The sequence below is a fragment of the Leptonychotes weddellii genome, chromosome 14 (genome assembly GCF_054177405.1).
Source record: "Leptonychotes weddellii isolate Sample4059 chromosome 14, ASM5417740v2, whole genome shotgun sequence".
Lineage (NCBI taxonomy): Eukaryota > Metazoa > Chordata > Mammalia > Carnivora > Phocidae > Leptonychotes > Leptonychotes weddellii.
In genome coordinates this window covers 51,182,798-51,202,340 of record NC_138382.1, presented here as the reverse complement: position 1 = coordinate 51,202,340, position 19,543 = coordinate 51,182,798, and the positions used below count along the sequence as shown (strand labels likewise).

The 19,543-nt window shown below is 46.2% G+C and overlaps 1 protein-coding gene across 3 annotated transcripts in view; it reads left to right on the top strand.

Moving 5' to 3' along the window:
- The window catches only part of TBC1D2 (TBC1 domain family member 2), a 51,518-nt gene that overhangs the window by 11,081 nt on the left and 20,894 nt on the right, over positions 1 to 19,543 (top strand). For all 3 annotated transcript variants that reach the window (XM_081803253.1, XM_081803255.1, XM_081803254.1), the window contains 2 exons: positions 10,054 to 10,187; positions 13,634 to 13,830. In XM_081803253.1, the coding sequence (XP_081659379.1) occupies positions 10,054 to 10,187; positions 13,634 to 13,830 (331 nt within the window). The remainder of the gene's footprint in view (positions 1 to 10,053; positions 10,188 to 13,633; positions 13,831 to 19,543) is intronic.

The following is a 19,543-nucleotide window of genomic DNA, read 5'->3' as shown; positions in this document are numbered from 1 at the left end:
TTTTTAAGATTTTATTTATTTGAGGAGCGCCTGGGTGGCTCAGTCGTTAAGCGCCTGCCTTCAGCTCAGCTCCTGATCCCAGGGTCCTGGATCAAGCCCCGCACTGGGCTCCCTGCTCGGCGGGAAGCCTGCTTCTCCCTCTCCCACTCTCCCCTGCTTGTGTACCTGCTCTCGCTGTGTCTCTCTCTGTCAAATAAATAAATAAAATCTTTTTTTTAAAGATCTTATTTGAGAGAGAGAGCGAGAGAGAGTGGAGTGAGGGGCAGAGGGAGAAGCAGACTCCCCGCTGAGCAGGGAGCCCAGTGCGGGACTTGATCCTGGGACTCCAGGATCATGACCTGAGCCAAGGGCAGATGCTTAACCGACTGAGCCACCCAGGCACCCCAAAGTAGTGCATATTCTTTGTAGGAAATTAGAAACATCTCGAAAGGTACAGATTTTCAATTACCCATGATCCTATCACCCAGAGAGCATTCTTAGCATTTGGTATATCTCTTTCCTCTGCATTTTCTATATACATATATGCATACCTGAGATCATACTGAATGTAACATGATAATGGCATCACAAGTGTCTTCATATGGGAAACGCATTAGATTATTCACTTTTTTTTCCAGAGTGACTGTATGCAACCCACTTTTTAAAAATTTTTTTACGTAAGTTTTATTTTATTTTCATCATGTTAGGTGTACTCTTAAATCTCCATCACCTATTTCACCCATTCCCCCACCCAGCTCCCTTCTGGCAACCACCAGTTTGTTCTCTATAGTTAAGAGTCTTTTTCTTGATAGCAGGAGGGGAAGAATGAAGGGGGGGACATCGGAGGGGGAGACGAACCATGAGAGACGATGGACTCTGAAAAACAAACTGAGGGTTCTAGAGGGGAGGGGCATGGGGGGGGATGGGTTAGCCGGTGATGGGTATTAAAGAGGGCACGTTCTGCATGGAGCACTGGGTGTTATGCACAAACAGTCATGGAACACTACATCAAAAACTAATGATGTAATGTATGGTGATTAACATAACAATAAAAAATTTTTTTAAAAAGAGTCTTTTTCTTGGTTTGTCTCTCCTCTCTCTCTCTCTTTTTTTCCTTTGTTCATTTGTTTTGTTCCTTAAATTCCACATATGAATGAGATCATATGGTATCTGTCTTTCTCTTATGACTTAGCATTATATTCTCTAGCTCCATCCATGTTGTTGCAAATGGCAAGCTTTCATTCTTTTTATGGCTGAGTAATATTCCATTGTGTATATATACCACACCTTCTTAATCCATTCATCTGTCAATGGACACTTGGTCTGCTTCGATAATTTGGCTATTGTAAATAATGCTACAATAAACATAGAGGTGCATGTATCCCTTTGAAATAGAGTTTTTGTATTTTTTGGGTAAATACCCAGTAGTGTGATTACTAGATTGTAGGGTAGTTCTATTTTTAGTTTTTTGAGGAACCTCATTACTGTTTTCCAGAGTAGCTGCACCAGATCACATTCCCACCAATGGTGCAGGAGGGTTCCATTTTCTCCACATCCTTACCGACACTTGTTTCTGTGTTGTTAATTTTAGCCATTCTGACAGGTGTGAGGTGATATCTCATTGTAGTTTTGGTTTGCATTTCCCTGATGATAAGTGATGTTGAGCATCTTTTCATGTGTCTGTTGGCCATCTGGATGTCTTCTTTGAAGAAATGTCTGTTCGTATCTTCTGCCATTTTTAATAGGATTATTTGGTTTGGGGTGTTGAGTGGTATCAGTTCTTTATATATTTGGGATACTAATCCTTTACTGGATATGTCATTTGCAAATATCTTCTCCCATTCAGTTGGTTGCCTTTTAGCTTTGTTGATTGTTTCCTTCACAGTGCAGCTTTTCATCTTGATGTAGTCCCAATAGTCTATTTTTGCTCTGTTTCCCCTGCTTCAGGAGGCATATCTAGAAAAATTTGCTACAGCCAATGTAAGAGAAATTACTGCTGTGCTCTCTTCAAGGATTTTTATGGTTTAAGGTCTCACATTTAGATCTTTAATCCAGTGATCCAGTTTCACTCTTTGGCATGTAGCTGTCCAGTTTTCCCAACGCTATTTGTTGAAGAGAATGTCTTTCCCATTGCATATTCATTCCTCTTTTGTCGAAGATTAATGGACCATAAAACTGTGTGTTTATTTCTGGCTTTTCTATTCTATTCCATTGATCTATGTGTCCATTTTTTTGCCAGTATCATACTGTTTTAATTACTACCCCTTTATAATATAACTTGAAACCTGGAATTGTGATGCCTCTAGTTTTGTTTTTCTTTTTTAAAATTCACTTCTAACGTGTGTAACTTACTGTACATTGATCATATCTCAGCTGCTTTTTCATTTGTTTTTCATTATTTATACAATTTGCCACTAGTAAGATTTGTTTTAAATAGTTCATAAGAAGATAGCAGTATGTCCTGAGCTTTGGAGGCAGACTGCCTGGACTTGTATCAGAGGTCCACCAGTCAGGGGCTGTGCTGCCCGTGGCAACTTGTTTGATTTCTCTGTGCTTCATTTAAATTGTTAGAGATGTAAATACAGTAGTGCCTGTGGGTCAATGCATGCAAAGTGCTTTAAAACTGTGCTTGGCAATGGTATAAGCACTTTATAAATACTGTCTGGTGCTACTGTCATTAATCTAACTGAAGAAAAGGAAGCTCTTGGGAATTCAAATGGTACCCAATACTGATCCTGTTGCGGTGCTTATTTTCTGCGTGGACTTCAGATAGACTGGGACCTCTTAAGGAGCAGCTTAGATTATTCCCTGGACTTGGATTAGAGATCCCTGGCTTTGTGTGACTCAGACACAGCATTTCCCTGCTGGCCTCAGTGTTTGAATTCCCTCAGGTAGCTAGAAGGGTGGTGATGCTGTTTCCAGGAGAGAAGCAGGTTTTAGAGAAAAGACGATGAGTGTCCTCTAAGGCCTGCTGGCCCGTGAGGCATTTGGATGGAGGGGCCTGGAACTCAGGAGAGTAATCTGAGCTGGAGGGAGAGACTTGGGGGGTGTCAGGCATGGGTGAGTCCCCCAGGGTGAGTGGACAAGGAGGGTGCCCTGCAGGGGATCTTCCCTCAGGGGGAGCTGGAGGGAACTGGGTGCATTGGGAGCCTGCTGTGGGGGTGAAGGGGCTGAGAAATCCAGCCATCCAGCCAGGATATATCCAGTGTGGTCTCACCAAGCTTAAGCCAGGTTTGTGCCTGATAAAGGCTACAAACAGAAGTGGGAGAGAGAACATGCAGAGAGAGAAAGGAAGGAAGTTTCAGAGGATCAGTTGGTTACTTCCCTCCTGACATTTGTAATAATCCACAGAAAATGTGAGGGAAAAGTGCAAGAAGTGGGCTACTTGCCCTGGGCTGCTGAGAGCCCTGGTAGGATCGGGGGTTGTTCTTGTCTCCTGCACCCTGGGCCCTGGCTGGTCTTAGAGCCTGGGTCATACTCTGGGGAAGGGAGTAGGAGTGCTTCTAGAGCACTATGCTAGGTTCTTTGTACCATCACAAAGTTGTCTGGACAAACCTGTAAGGTAGTGTCATAACATTTTAGCTCTTAGGGCATAGAGTCAGACGTCCGGGTCTGATGCTGTCTCCCCACTTACTAGCTCTGTGGCTTTGGCTACTTATCCTTTCTGAATCTCTGTTCTCTTCTGTGTACAATGGAGGTGATACTAAGACTCACTTCACTGGGCTCTTGTGAGGATTGAATGAGTTGAATGACTAGTGTCATCTTAGTGCCTGACCCATGGAAGGGCCCAGTCACTGTCTGTTGTGGACATGTTCTTCATCCTCATTGCAGATCAGGAAACCCAGGCTCAGGGAGGTTAAATGGCTTGCCCAAGGTTATCTTTCCAGAGCAAGTCTTTATGACCACTTCCCTGACACTAACCAGGCCTTTCAGACTTAGAGCTAATCCTACCCAGAAAATGACCTATGATCTGCTCCATACAAGGTCAATAAATTTATGAAGTGGAGATACCTCTTCCAGTGTAATAGTTTGGCTGGTAGTGGCCCGCTGGGTTGTGTCAGTAGTGAGTGAGCACCCTGTCCCCAGAAGAGATGTGTGCTAGAGCTTAGGAGGCCCTTTGCTACCCTGGAGTTGGGGTTTCTATACCCTCCCCTACCCCAGGGATGACTGCTTGTGAGCCCCTGGCATTAGGGAGGCTGTACTTCCTGGGCAAGAGGAAGCAGAGGCAGCAAAGATGGTCACCCCATGCAGCCAGCACCTCTAGTATAAGAATGTGTTCCTCTCCAGCTGTGTGCCTGTGATTTGTGAGATCCATTAACGGGGCTCAGCACAGGATCCAGCACAAAGTGGTACTCAGTAAGTCGTGCTCTTCATGACCACCATTTTCTTTTTCATATGACCACTACCCTTTTATCTGTGGATGGGGAAAGTAAGAACTGGGAAGGGGAAGTGACTAGCCCGAGGAGTCCAAGGCTCCATACAGTAGGATCTTAATAATAACAGAGCAAAAGGAGCCAGAAACCAAATTTCAAAGTCAAGTGTTGGAAATGCTGAGTTCTAATTTCTTCTCTGTTCTTTAAGAGATCCATTTTTCCATCCATCAGTCAGCTATACTCTTCATTAAAGTACAATCTTATTTCTTATTCTGGACCCAACTATGCCAAAAAACTGGATTTTGTTTTAAAAACGAATTTCAGATCAAATCATGGTTCTTTGAAAAGATCAACAAAATTGACAACCCTCTAGTCAGACAGACCAAGAAAAGACATGAGATTCACATTACTGAAGTCAGGATCAAAAGTTGGAATGTTACTACCGGCCTTACAGAAATACAGAAGATTTATAAAGGAGTACTATGAACAATTCTGTGCCAACAGATTAGATAACATAGAGGACATGGACAAAGTCCTAGAAAGACACAAATTACCAAAACTGACGCAAGAAGAAAGAGAAAATCTGAGTAGACCTGTGACATGTAAAGTGATTAAATTAATGAAAAACCTACCCCCCCCCAAAAAAAAAAACCCAAACAAACACACAAACAAAAACCTAGGACCAGCTAACTTCCCTGGTGGATTCTACCAAACATTTAAAAAAAAATTAATACCAATTCTTCACAAAATCTTCCCCCTAAAAAAGAAGACGAGGAAATACTTCCCCATTCATTCTAGAAGGCCAATGTTATCTTGACACCAAAACCAAACAAAAATATCACAAGAACCTGGAGCCTTCACCTAGAATGTCCTTGTGTGGTTTTGGCAGCAGGCCTGTTTTTTTTCCTAACTCACCTCTTCACAGGACTCCCAGCTGTATGCGAGAATTTCAATTTCAACTCTGCAGTTTGTATGGGTCCAAAATTGCTTTCTTTCCTCTCTTGCATTCTAGGTCTCTGGTATCAACTGTTGATCTATGATCACAAAATCAATCAATCAATCAATCAGTCTTGTAGCTGTGTGTGGTGATGGATGTTAACTAGACGTAGTGTGATGATCATTTCACACTATGTTGAATAAATATGTTGTACACCTGAAATGAATATGTTATGTGTTAGTTATATCTCAATTTAAAAAAAACAGACAGTTGACCCCAGAACAAACTCATGTCCTAAGTCAACTTTCATAGTGATAATGCTGCAGACACACATTTCAAAATTCAGTGTCATATAATAAGCATTTATTTCTCACACATCTGGATTCAGCTGATATAGACTAGGTTCACTTCACATTACTGGTAAGATCTAGGTCTGCTCCTCGTATTCCTCATCTTCCATGGACCAGCAGCTGCCTGGGGCAAGTTCTTCAAGAGGGCAAGCTCTGGGGGCACCTTGCTCAGTTGGTTAAGCATCTGTTTTCAGCTCAGGTCATGATCCCAGGGTCCTGGGATCGAGCCCCACATCGGACTCCCTACTCAGCAGGAAGTCTGCTTCTCCCCCTCCCCCTGCCTGCCACTCCCCCTGCTTGTGCTCGCAAGCTCTCTCTCTGTCAAATAAATAAAATCTAAAAAAAAAAAAAAAAGAGGCAAGCTCTGTATGCAAGGACATTTTAAGCCTATGTTTACATCACATCTGCTAACATCGCTCTGGACAAAGCAAATCCCATGGCCATGCCCACGCCAAGAGAGGAGGTACTCTGCTCCTGAGGAGGTGGTGGGAAAGTAGTAAATATTTGCTAAGGAGTAGTCCAGTCTACACATTCACCTTCCCACTTGAAGTTCACCTTTTCATGTTTAGTCCCCAGGAATTTCCCTTCCTTTCCTGAATTCAGCTCAATACTTTTGAAACATGTTTGGTATTCATCTAGCATCTAGGTGTTTGTGAATAAGGGTTTTTCAGGGTAATTTCCCACTATACTGCTAGAAGTATACATTGCACAGAGGGATGATACAGCAAAGCTAGGACTCCATCACGGATCTGTAGACCTTCACGTCCCCTTCTCTTTTTTCATTTTTTTTTAAAGATTTTATTTATTTGAGAGAGAGAACACAAGCTGGGGGGAGGGACAGAGAGGGAGAAGCAGACTCCCTGCAGAGCAGGGAGTCTAATGCGGGGCTCAATCCCAGGATCCTGGGATCATGACCTGAGCTGAAGGCAGACACTTAACTGACTGAGCCACCCAGGCACCCCTCCCCTTCTCTTTTAACCACACTATTGCTGCCTCTTAAGTAAATGACCTCTGCATTGTTTTTCAAACTGTTGACCACCATCACAGTAAGAAATACATTTTATTTTATAGCTCAGTGCACATATATATAATTTAGAAAGTATTAATCCTTTCTAAGTGGGGTACATTCTGATATTTTCCATTCTATATTTTATTTTATTTATTTAAATTCAATTAGCCAACATATAGTCCATCATTAGTTTCCGATGTAGTGTTCAGTAATTCATCAGTTGCTTTTAACACCCAGTGCTCATCACATCACATGCCCTCCTTAAATCCCATCACCCAATTACCCCATCCCCCCACCCACCTCCCCTCCAGCAACCCTCAGTTTGTTTCCTATAGTTAAGAGTCTCTCATGTTTTTTTTCCCTCTCTGATGACTTCCCATTCAGTTTTCCCTCTCTTCCCCTAAGATCTTTTGTACTATTTCTTATATTCCACGTATGTGTGAAACCATATGATAATTGTCTTTCTCAGATTGACTTATTTCATTAGCATAATACCCTACAGTTCCATCCATGTCGATGTAAATGGTAACTATTCATCCTTTCTGATGGCTGAGTATTATTCCATTGTATATATATACCACATCTTCTTTGTCCATTCATCTGTTGATGGACATCTTGGCTCTTTCCACAGTTTAGCTATTGTGGACATTGCCACTATGAACATCGGGGTGCAGGTGCCTCTTCAGATCAATATATTTGTATCTTTGGGGTAAATACCTAGTAGTGCAATTGCTGGGTTGTAGGGTAGTTCTATTTTTAATTTCTTGAGGAACCTCCATACTGTTTTCCAGAGTGGCTGTACCAGCTTGCATCCCCACCAACAGTGTAAGAGGGTTCCCCTTTCTCCACATCCTGGCCAACATTTATTGTTTCCTTTCTTGTTAATTTTAGGCATTCTGACTGGTGTGAGGTGGTATCTCATTGTGGTTTTGATTTGTATTTCCCTGATGCCAAGTGATGTCCGACATTTTTTCATGTGTCTGTTGGCCATTTGCATGTCTTCTTTGGAGAAATGTCTGTTCATGTCTTCTGCCCATTTCTGGACTGGATTATTTGTTTTTTGGGTGTTGAGTTTGACAAGCTCTTTATAGATCTTGGATATTATTCCTTTATCTGATATATTATTTGCAAATATCTTCTCCCATTCCATACATTGCCTTTTAGTTTTGTTACTGTTTCCTTTGCTGTGCAGAAACTTCTTATCTTGATGAATCCCAATAGTTTGTTTTTGCTTTGGTTTCCCTTGACTTTGGAGACGTGTCAAGCAAGAAGTTGCTGCGGCCAAGGTTGAAGAGGTTGCTGCCTGTGTTCCCCTCAAGAATTTTGATGGATTCCTGTCTCACATTTAGGTCTTTCATCCATTTTGAGCTTATCTCTGTGTATGGTGTAAGAAAATGGTTCCGGTTTCATTCTTCTACATTTGGCTGTCCAATTTTCCCAGCACCATTTATTGAAGAGACTGTCCTTTTTCCATTGGATATTCTTTCCTGCTTTGTCGAAGACTAGTTGACCATAAAGGGTCCATTTCTTGGTTCTCTATTCTGTTCCATTGATCTATGTGCCTGTTTTTGTGCCAGTACCATACTGTCTTGATGATGACAGCTTTGTAATAGAGCTTGAAGTCCGGCATTGTGATGCCACCAGCTTTGCTTTTCTTTTTCAACATTCCTCTGGCTATTCAGGATTTTTTCTGGTTCCATACAAATTTTAGGATTACTTGTTCTACCTCTGTGAAAAATGTCAATGGTATTTTGATATGGATTGATTGAATGTGTAAATTGCTCTGGGTAGCATAGACATTGTAACAATATTTATTCTTCCAATCCATGAGCATGGAATGTTTTTCCATCTCTTTGTGTCTTCCTCAATTTCTTTCATAAGTGTTCTGTAGTTTTTAGAGTACAGACCCTTTGCCTCTTCGGTTATTATTATTTATTATTATTCCTAGATATCTTATGGGTTTTGGTGCATCCATTCCATATTTTAAATGCAGGTCACAGGGCACCTGGGTGGCGCAGTAGGTTAAGCATCTGACTCTTGGTTTCAGCTCAGGTCGTGAGCTCCGCACTCAGCATGGGGTCTGCTTGAGATTCTCTCTCCCTCTCCCTCTGCCCCTCCTGCTTGTATGTGTGCGCACTCTCACTCTCTCTAAAATAAATAAATAAATAAATATTTTAAATAATGAAATAAGTTCTGGTCATGATACTAAACTGATTTTACAAACTACCAATGGTTCACAACCTGCAGTTTGAAAAACACTGACCTAGTGAACTCCTTTAATCATCTTCTCTTCCTCATTATTAATTCTGGAATATGTCTACTTTTATCTCTTTGCAAAGGGAAAATAAACTTTTCCTTGTCCTTTCATCCAACTCATTATGAATTTCTCCTGTGGTCTGTGGTCCTAAGCCAGCCTTTGGTGCTACCTAGTTCCTTCCTACAAACCCAACATATAATGAGCCTGCACTCTGGGCATGTGTGGCCCAGTGCCAGGGGCCAACAGGCATGCAGGCAGGTTAGTGCCCAGCTCTTGAAGAAACGATACCATTATTCAGCCTAGACAAGTACTTGGTGAAAGGGTAGCCCATTGACAAAGTTCAGTAAGCTCCTTGGAGGCCATGAGCTGATTAGTGAAGGCCTCAAGGAAAACAGATCTGAATGGGCAACGGAAGCAAGGGGAGAAGGATCCAGGGTTTGGAGCTTTCCTCAGCAGAAGTAGGGAGGCACCAATGATTTTTAAGCCAAGTAGATACAAAACCAGATGAAGGTTTCGGGAAAGTTAGTTTGGCAAGTCCACTCAGCCTTCGTTCAGCACATATACTGTAAGTGCCCTCTATGTTGCAGGTGCCGTGCTACACATTCAGAGTATTTTGGTGAACAAAACAGGCAAATATCCCTGCACTCAAGAGAACTTACACTCCAAGGGGCGCCTGGGTTGCTCAGTTCGTTAAGCATCTGCCTTCAGCTCAGGTCATGATCCCAGGGTCCTGGGATCGAGACCTATGTCAGGCTCCCTGCTCAGTGGGGAGCCTGCTTCTCCCTGCCCCTCTGCCTACCACTCCCCCTGCTTGTGCTCTCTCTCTCTGTCAAATAAATAAATAAAATATTTAAAAAAAAAAAAAAAAGACTTACACTCCAGCAGTGGGGCTGGGGGCAGGGGAATCAAGCTTGTATTGTTTATTAGCAATAGCATATGTGGAAGGTGGTAAGTACGAGGAGAAAATGAAAAGGAGAGGGTGAGGGGGTGGGGAGTGGCTCGGGTGGGATGCATCTTGCAGGGAGCCTGGAGTCCGGCAGACTGCTCGGGGCATGGCTGGGGGTGAGGAAGTGGCCTGAGCCCCAGCAGTGGCAGCAGGGAGAGCCGAGGGGCAGGAGGGCAACCTCATGCTCCTGTTTTCCTTTCAGAAACACAATGTGCAATATTCGGGGCAACAGGCAGGCCCAAGGAACAGGCCACCAACCTCCAGGGGAAGATCCTCCACTGAGCGCGGAACCTTGGAGGATGGAGCAGCCCCTACCCTCTGACCCTGGCGCCCCAGGTGAGCTCTGCTTGGGTTTGGGCTGTCCTCAGAGACCAAGTGAGCGCCCTCTTTATCCTCCCCAGAGATCAGCATTTATGCTTTTTGTTTCTAACCTGAAACTCTCCAGGTCACTCCTCCTGGTTTCTATGGGTCTAGTAGCAATGGCTCCTTTTTTTACTAATATTATTGTGGTAAAATACATTTGAAATTTACTATTTTAACCAACTGTAAATGCACAATTCAGTGGCATGAAGCACGTTCACAGTGGTGTTCAACCATCACCACCATCCTCACCAGTAATTCTTTCTCGTCTTCCCAAACTGATGCTCTTAGCAATGACTCCTGAAGTAATAAAAGAAAATATATCTCACTTTTTCTTTCTTACTTTTTTTTTAATTTATAAGGAAAAGATATAAAAATGCCGCCCTGGGGTGATTAAAATCAGATCTGCCTGAAGAAGCAGAGCAAGTGACCTTTAGGTGTCCATCCAGCTATTCCATAGAACTTTACTGTTTCACTAAATGTGAGTGGCCCACAGCATTGGTGGGGGGATGGACTTTTTTTTTTTTGGAAATTGGTATGGGTGTCCTTAGGACATTTTGTAATCTGGAAACAGTTGGAAGAAAACTGGCTGAGGCAGCACCGTGGGGTCTTCTAGCCGGGAGGACCCCTCGACTGTATAGAAGTGGCTCCAGAAAGAGCACCCCTTTGGAACAGTGCCCGGCGAGTCCCCGCGGATCACAGTGAACAATGCGCGAAGGGCTCAGTACCCCATCGAATCAGTAGTAATGGAACCAGCACTCTTATATAGCAGTTACTTTGTGTCACGGCTACTCTAAGCACTTTTTTCCTTTTGGTAACAGTTTTATTAAGATATAATTCACATACCGAACAATTCACCCATTTGAAGTATACAATTCACCATAACCAATTTTAGAACATGCTTATTATCCCAGAAAGAAACCTCGCATCCCTCCAGCTCTAGGCAACCACTGTTCGACTTTCTGTCTCCGTGGATTTGCCTGTTCTGGATAGTTCATATAGATGGAATGTGCAATATCTGGTCCTTTAGGACTGCTCCTGTCACCGAACAGAATCTTTTCAAGTTTCTTTTATGTGTTCCAAGCACTTCACCTGATTTAACCTCTTTGACCCTTCCAAAAACCTGAGCAGTAGCTTCCATTGGTCTCATTTACTAAATCAGGGAACCGAGGATAGAAAAGTGGAGTGACTGGCTCATTGCTGCACAGGGGGTGTGGAACTAGGAACTAGGGTTCAGGCCAAGGCTTTAGAAAAGCCTCATTTTCTAAAGCAGTGATTTTTCACACAACCTTTTTATTGCCATGACACTTTGACCCCCATAAAAAAAATCTAATATACAGTGCATATCAAAGCAGACTTGAGGCAGGGGATGGGAGTCTGGCCTCCCCTTGGCTCCTCCTACCGTCTTCCCGTCCCAGTCAGCCCTGTGGCACCCCCATGAAGTCCTACAGCACTGACGGAAAACCACTCTCCTAGGCCTCGTCTTCACCAACTGTGAAATGGGTGCAGTGATCCCTACCTTGCCTGCCGTCAGGTTTAGTGGAGAGTAGTGTTATCAGAGGGCAGCAGGGCTACATGGAGCGCCCCCTGCTCTTCTATACCCCACGGCAAGAAAGAGAAAGAAGCATTGCTGTCCTTTGAGCTCTGCAGTTGGGTTTATACCCAGCGCAACTGAATTTCTTTTAAGTCTAGGACAAAACCATTCTGTTCTTGTATTCTCAAGGCCAGGGAGGTTCTGATTCCTACTAGAGTAGTTTCTTATCTGTTCTAGATGGTTTGGCTGGCCCCAGAAGAAGCATGCTAAATTATTCTACTCATCCTCTAAGTCCTGCCTGTCCCCTCACCTGGGATTCCATACCACGTCCTTATTTTTTTAACACCCTAGTCCCAAAAGGATTGGGGATAGCTTATTAAATTATATATCAGGGGGGCGCCTGGGTGGCTCAGTCGTTAAGCGTCTGCCTTCAGCTCAGGTCATGATCCCAGGGTCCTGGGATCGAGTCCCATATCGGGCTCCCTGCTCGGTGGGAAGCCTGCTTCTCCCTCTTCCACTCCCCCTGCTTGTGTTCCCTCTCTCGCTGTGTCTCTCTCTGTCAAATAAATAAATAAAATCTTTAAAAAAAAATAAAATAAAATACATATCAGGGGAAAGTAAATGAGTAATTTGGGCTAGGAAATTTAGATAAGACCAAGATAAGATCCTATAGAATAGCTAAGAGTGGGCAGCAGATGCAGCTCTGAGCTTCTCAGTAGCCAAGGCAAAGAGGGAAATGCAAGTGTTAGATTATTTCCAGTATCTGTAAGAATAAACACATGTTTTCTTAGAAAAAGCAAAGCCTTTTCTGGCACAGAGCATTGAGAAAAATTTCTTCTGCTCGTACCTTATAATGGGCATGATGTGTATGTACCATGTAGACAAGATTCTCAAGGTCTTTTGACTATATAATCAGGCCATTAAAATGTCCCTGGATGCAGGCTGATGGCAGATCCCTAAAGTATAGGCTTGGGGCAGGGCAAGACAAGGCATCGGGGGTGGGTGAGTGACTGTGATGTTGAATTTGATTTAAGAAAAAATAAAAATAAAATAAGAAATTCTGTAATGGTTGGCAAATGTTTTCTATAGAGCCAGATAGTAAATATTGGAGGCGTTGTGGGACATATGGTCTCTGCTGCCAGTCCTCAACTCTGCCCTTGTGGAGTGAAAGCAGCACAGATAACGTACAAACAAATGTGGCCGTGTTCCAATAAAACTTTATTTACAGAAGCAGGCTGTGGACTGGATTTGGCCTGTGGACCCGTGGTTGCTGACCCTGGCTCTAGAGGAAATAGAAGGACTGTGCAGCCTGGAGGCAGTCAACTGTGGGAAATGTGTGCTCTAACTTAGCTTGTAATAAGAATCCAATGAGAGTCTGACTTACTCTCTGGGGCAAGAATGCAGAATACAGATATTCCATACTCCTGTCTATGGACAGATCTCTGTACTTTGAAAATTGCCCAGAGGGTAGAGATGGGATCCTTAAATAAGAAACAAGACATCCTGCCAGGGCTTGTGCCTGAGATGGCCCCTGGCACACAGCAGCGGTGTGATGTGAGATAGCCCATACAGATGGGGATCCGAGAGTGGGGGACAGGCACACGTCAGAGGATGGGCTGAGGGACCCAGCTGGTACAGTATAAATAACGTTTATATAGCTCAAGGGTTCTCAAAGTATGATCCGGGACCAGCTGCAGCAGCATCACCTAGGAAAGTTTTAGAAATGCAAATTCTCAAGCCCCATCCCAGACCTGTTAATGAGAAGCTCTGGGAGTAGGGTACCACAATCTGCATTTTACTGGGCCCTTCAGGTGCTTCTGCAGCAAGCTCAATTTTGAGTACCACTGAGGCCACTGATCATAACCTCTGTGTTCCTCCTTTTGAGCAGGGAAAGATCCAGCAGATTCTCCAAAGTCTACACCCAAGTCCTCTCTGACTGCCAGTCTCATTCAGAAAGCCAAGCGCCAGAACAACACCTTTCCGTTCTTTGCTGAAGGACTCACACGGACCCGAACTGCCCAGGAAAAGGTTCTGGCCTTGGAGCAGCAGGTTCTGATGCTCACCAAGGAGTTAAAGTCTCAGAAGGTGAGCTCTGGCCCCACAGAGGCCCCAAGCTCCAGTGCACCCCTCTGGGCCTAGAGCCTCTGAACAAGCTAGACATGCTACATTAGCCCGGCCAGGCATGTGCCAGTCTCGGTCCTTAACAGACAAACTGGTGGTGGTGGGAAATGCTGTGCTGTTGGTTACTAAGGGCCATGTGGACACTCAGCCTGGGTGACGGAAGGCCTTCCAGGGCAGGATCTCTGGAACCTACTTTGTATTGCTCTTGGACTCCTCCTAGAAGACTGTGCCTGGACTCACCCCACACTGAAGAGAGGCAGCATTTGGAGGAGGGGGATCTGGATGCAGGGTCCTGGGAAGGGCCCCCGAAGGAACTGGCAGCTGGTAACGGTGCAGATCGCTGAAGGACTATCACAGGACAGAGAAAGCAGGCAGGTCTGTTGTAGCTCTGGGGCTCAGCCAGGCCCAACAGGGGATAGTGACGAGGAAGATTTAGCCTTAATAGAGAAGTTAATTATAGCGGTTAAAAAAAAGAGTGACATGGTCATTGTAGAACACAGATCACATACACACACAGGCATTAAAATCATCCCCAAATCCTACAAGCCAGGGAATAAATCATGTTCGCTTTTTGGGGGCAACTTTGTGAAGTAGTGAGAATCACACGGCAGGGAGGTGAGGGGGACTGCAACCCTGGGCACAATAAAAGTAGTTAAACTAGCACAGTTACTGAAAATCCCCAGGGTGGTACCTGGTGGGGCCCCCAGGGGTGGGCCCCACTGAGAACCCAGGCTTCTTTTCCTCCGAGGGGAAGGCCCAAATCTTCATGTTTGAGGTTTGGCTGCCCTCAGTCTCTTCCTGCTTTATTTCCCAGCTCTGTGTACTTCTGAATAATCTCCCTCCTCTACATTTCTTGACCTCCTTTCTGCTGCTCTGTTTTTGAAGACAGTCCAGAAAAATGCTCTCCCTACCAAGTTTTGCCCCTTCTCTGCCTTTCTTGCCCTTAAGCAGATATTAGGGGAGACTTCTGTCCTGGCAGGTCAGGGCATACATTTGATGAAGCAGCTCGTGATTAGAGTCCTCCTAGGAGGAAGCTCATTCGTTCATAGGTTCGCACTTCAGTTGTGTATTCACCAGGTTTTTGTCGAGGGCCTGTGGTGTGCATGCAGTATTCTAGGCGCTGGGAACAGTGGGAAGAGACACGGGCCCTGCCCCTGCAGAGGCTTGCATGTCACAGCAGAGACAGGCGGTAAACACCCCGACACCCATGTACAGCATTACAGCGTGTGAAGTCCCCTCTGCTGCCACTTAGCAGCCCAGCTTCTTTTTCTTTGGTCATCTTCCCATCCTGCGGTGGAGCTGCTGGTGCTCCTGAGAGCCCAGAGGGCATCCGGCTGGGCTGGAGTACCTCCCCGATCCCTGGACCAGTACAGCGTAAGGCCCAGACCCCACCTGGCCAGGAAAAGCAAGCTGGATGTGAACACCGCCTCTCCTTTGACCCCACCTTCCCCTTCTTTCTAGGAAACCTGGGCAGCCTCCCTGGGCTTGGCCTTTGCTTCCAAGGTGTCGGGAATTGTCCAATGAAGGAGAGAGGCCCGGGAGACCGAGATTTCCTTGAGGTTTGCCCCCAGTGGCTGTGCCGCCCTGGAGGATGTGGCATCCTAAATAAATGAAGGCAAGCTCGTGGAGATCAGTCAGGGCTCCCCAGGCTGCTGACAGCTTCCCTGCGGTCAGAGTGAAAATGGCAGGAGGAAGTTGTCCAAGCATTACAGAACCTGGACTTTCTTACTGGTTCACTTCCCAGCAAAGCTTGGCTTGGCCTGGGACCGATGGTCAGGAGGAGAGGAAGGCCTGCGGTCCCACTTTTGCCTCACCAGATGAGTGCTGTGTGTGCTGTCCAGCCCATCTCACAAGTGTGCTTTTGTCTGGTGGGCATCTCGGAGCACAGGCCTTAAAGTGGAAGGTGCCGTCCGCAGTTCTGGCCCTGAGCAAGTTTCTTAACCCCTAAAGCCTCAGCTTCCTCCTGTCCCTGGAGTTATAACAGTGCTTACTGCAGAGGCCTCTGTCCGGATGCATAAAGCCCAGTGCCTGGCATGCAGCAGCCTCCCGCCAGATGCAGGCTTTGGCTGCTATTATGGCATTCCCTGCCCTTCTCGTTGATTCCTTCTGGCTTTACAAGGAATGGCATGATCCTCTGAAGGGCTCTAGGAAGACAGATGGGTGCCCATGAGGGTCTCCAAGAAATGAGTGGCATAGCAGCAATGGGCAGAGGTCAAGTCTTCATCCCACATTAGGCAGGGGGAGCCCCAGCCCTACCAACTCTGGCGTTTTACCTCCAGCCCAGATACCAAAACCAAAGAGGGGAGGGAGAGAAGATTGACTCTTGGCCCAGAGGTAGGACAGAGGAGGACTGCAAAACCTTGGGGTGCCCAGTGATGTCCCAGATGTGCAGAAATGCTGATTGGAGGACACTAACTGTCCATCTGAAACCCTCCGAGTCCAGTTCCTCAGCTGGGCAGACAGTCTCCCGGACTTCCCTGGGCCCACACCTACAAGATGCCTTCCTGCATCTCTTCAGTGGAAGGTACTCTCTTTCTGCCTGAGGCTGCAGGAGGACATGGGAACTGGGAGGTCTTGTCCTGGCTCAGCCACCTGGGTGGTCATTGCCAATAGTGTTAATGATCCTTGAAGAATTTGTATCTCAAACTCTGTCAGATGCTGTGGAGGGCACAGAGGTACACTGGGTCCCTGCTGTCAGGTGGGGAAGAACAGATAAGAGCATACATAACTGGTGTTAGGGGTGGCCCTAGCTGTGTGCTTGGGCTTTCCATGCATTATCACTAATCCTTACAACAGTTACTAGCCCTCTTTTCTTGAGGAGCAAACTGAGGCTCTGAGGGCATGCCCAGGGTCTCCCAGGAGCCAAGACCAGTTTCAGACTCTGGTCTGTCTGCTTCTAGAGCTTCTGCCCTTTTCACTGCCATGCTCAAGGAGCTCAGAGATGGTGGGGGCCTGCCCTGAGGTCACACAGCTGGAAGAACCAGGAGAGGCCCAGGTCCAGGACTCATCCCAGCCTCACCGCCGCCTCTGTGGTCTCCCAGTACGGCCCAGCATCAGACATGGGCACATAACTGCTTTTCAGAAAATACAAATGCACTCCTGTCTGGTGTCATATTAAACCACAGGACCACTCCAGTCCCCATTGAGCCATTATCTGTCCCAGGCCCTTGCAGCATGCTGGTCCCCCAGGAGATTTGGACTCCTGGGGATAGCACCAGATGGCTGCTTGGCTGGGTGACTCAGGCTCTCAGAGTTGACAAAATTGCACCCAGCCTGAAGGCTGTCTGCTCTGGCAGATGGAAGCCTGTGTTTGTAGTGATGTTGGCCATCTGTTGACTGCTGGGAATGATGAACTCCTCCCAGGCCCTATCTGGGGCCAACTTAGCTCGCTCAGGGTAATTTGTTGGGGAAACTCGTTGGGGGCAAAGTGCAGCCTCTTACTTCCCTAGAACCCCAGCCAGAGACCTCAACATACGCTCCCCTTATCCAGAGTACGGAGTACAAAGACTTCAGAGTGCACGGAGGGAGGGTTGAGAGGGGCCCTGGCTGTTTCCGCTTGGGGAGGGGCACTTGCCAGACTTCCTCTCTCATCCTTGAAGTGCCTGTGCCAAGAGTAGGGAGCATGATCTCCATTTCATCTATGACAAAGCCAAAGTTCACTTTTCTAAAACACTGTCATTAGAAACACCCTCATGGGCCTGGAATGGCAAGCAAGGCCTCCAGGTCTCCAGAACCAGTGCTCCTTCACCTGCACCTGCTGGTGCCCAGCCTCCGAGAGGCCAGGGGCCGGGCTGCTGGACTGAGAGTCCAGTGCTCTTTCTCCAGCAACATTGGGCCCATCCACCTTGATTTGAGTGAGTGATGCAAGTATCAACTCTTTAATAAGGGAAAGGATTAATTTTTAAAAGATGGTTTGTTGGCTTTTAAAATTTTAAATAATCAACTATACTTCAATAAAAAATATTTTTTAATAAAATGATAACGTGTGGCCAGTTAAAGTCTGAAATGGGCCAAACAATGATTTGATTAAGAAATATTAGAAGTACCACTAGATCAGCTCTTCTGTTTCTAAGAATGAGTCCTAAAGCATTGCTTATAGTTGTGGGAATTGGCAACACCCCGGGCGTCCCTCCTTGAGGGTGGGACGAGGACGCTGAGGTACGACCAGACGAGGAGGAGTCCCCTCACTCTTGCTGGTGGTGGCGGTGCTCAGGGACATGCCATCATGTCTAGTAAGGCCCCGAGCAGCTTCCCTTTTGGTTTTTAATATTTCTAGATGGTGTGTATGTGCATTTGTTGTGACCTGATGTCCTCAGGCTCACCCATGTTGTAGCATGTAACAGGATTTCCTTCCTTTTTCAGGCTGAATAATATTCCATCGTGTGTATATGCCACATTCTGCTTATCCATTCACCGTCAGGGGACATGTGGGTTGGTCCCATCTCTTGGGTGTTGTGAATGATGCTGCTATGAACTTGGGTTGTTTCTATTTTTAAAGAAATGGAAAGAAGTGTTTCAGTGCAAAATCTGTTAACTACACATCATGGAGAAGTGGAGGGCCCCAGATTAGGATTGGGAGTCCTCTGTTGTGGCAGGTTTTCCCACCTGTGGGGATCCACCAGCTCCTTTTAGTCCTCTTCCTTCTCCTTTCTTGGGCTTCAGTGTCCTCCTGTGACAGCAAGTGACCTGCTTGACCAGGTGGTCTCCCCGGGCCTGCCAGCCACCGGGTTTTCTGAATCCGAGGTCCATTCGCACTCCTCATCTCGTGCTTCCTGCCCTGACTCCATCCCTTCCCTGCTTCCTTTCTCCCTGTCTCATTCTGCAGCTGGGATTCTGGGGTGGGAGGAGAGCCTCCCGGGCTGGAAGTAGGAAGGGGGAGGAGGCAGCTGGATGTAATGGAATGGGCTTCAGAGTTGACTCTGCCAAAGTTGGGAGAAAGATACCTGCCTGATGCTGGGCCTCAGGAGAGCCTGAACAGTGGTGTCTGCTGGTTAATTCGCCCAGGCACTTACCAGGGTCCTCTCCAAATCTCTGTCAAACCAGAAAATGGTCTCAGCTTCTCAGTTATCCTGGAGCCACAGGAATGATGATCTCTCTCAGCAGAGCCTGAGAAGCTGCTTCATTCCAAACATTCCAGTTTGGTTCGCAACCACCTCCTCACCCCACCTTCCAGCCACACCCAAGAATGCCCACAGCCCCACACAGGTTCTTTCATTCCTCTGGGCCTTTGCTGGAGCTGTTGACTCAGCTCGCTTGGAAAGCCCTTCCAGCCTTCATCTCCTACCTACTGCTTGACTGTCTCTGGTCCTCCTCATTCTTCACGGATCAGCTTCAACTGTTCTGCCTTTCTGTAGAATATACTGGTCTTCCCCCACCTCCATCCCAGGTAGAAGTCATTGCTCTCTGCTCTGTATCCCCAGCAATACCCTTGCTTCCCTCTTGCAGTACATCACTCCATTATAGTAGTTCACTTTTGTTCCCATCAGCCTTGGTGGTTTTTGAAGGTGAGAACTCTGACTGATCTCCCTCCGGGCCACTGACACCCAGCCCAGGGCCTGGCACTGAGTGGGGCTTAATAACGTTTGGATGGCTGGAGGGAAGGGAGAGAACCCAGAAGAGGGCCAGTCTGTGGTCCCCAGGTTTCAGAAGTTGCATGCTAATTCGATCCTGCCATTAA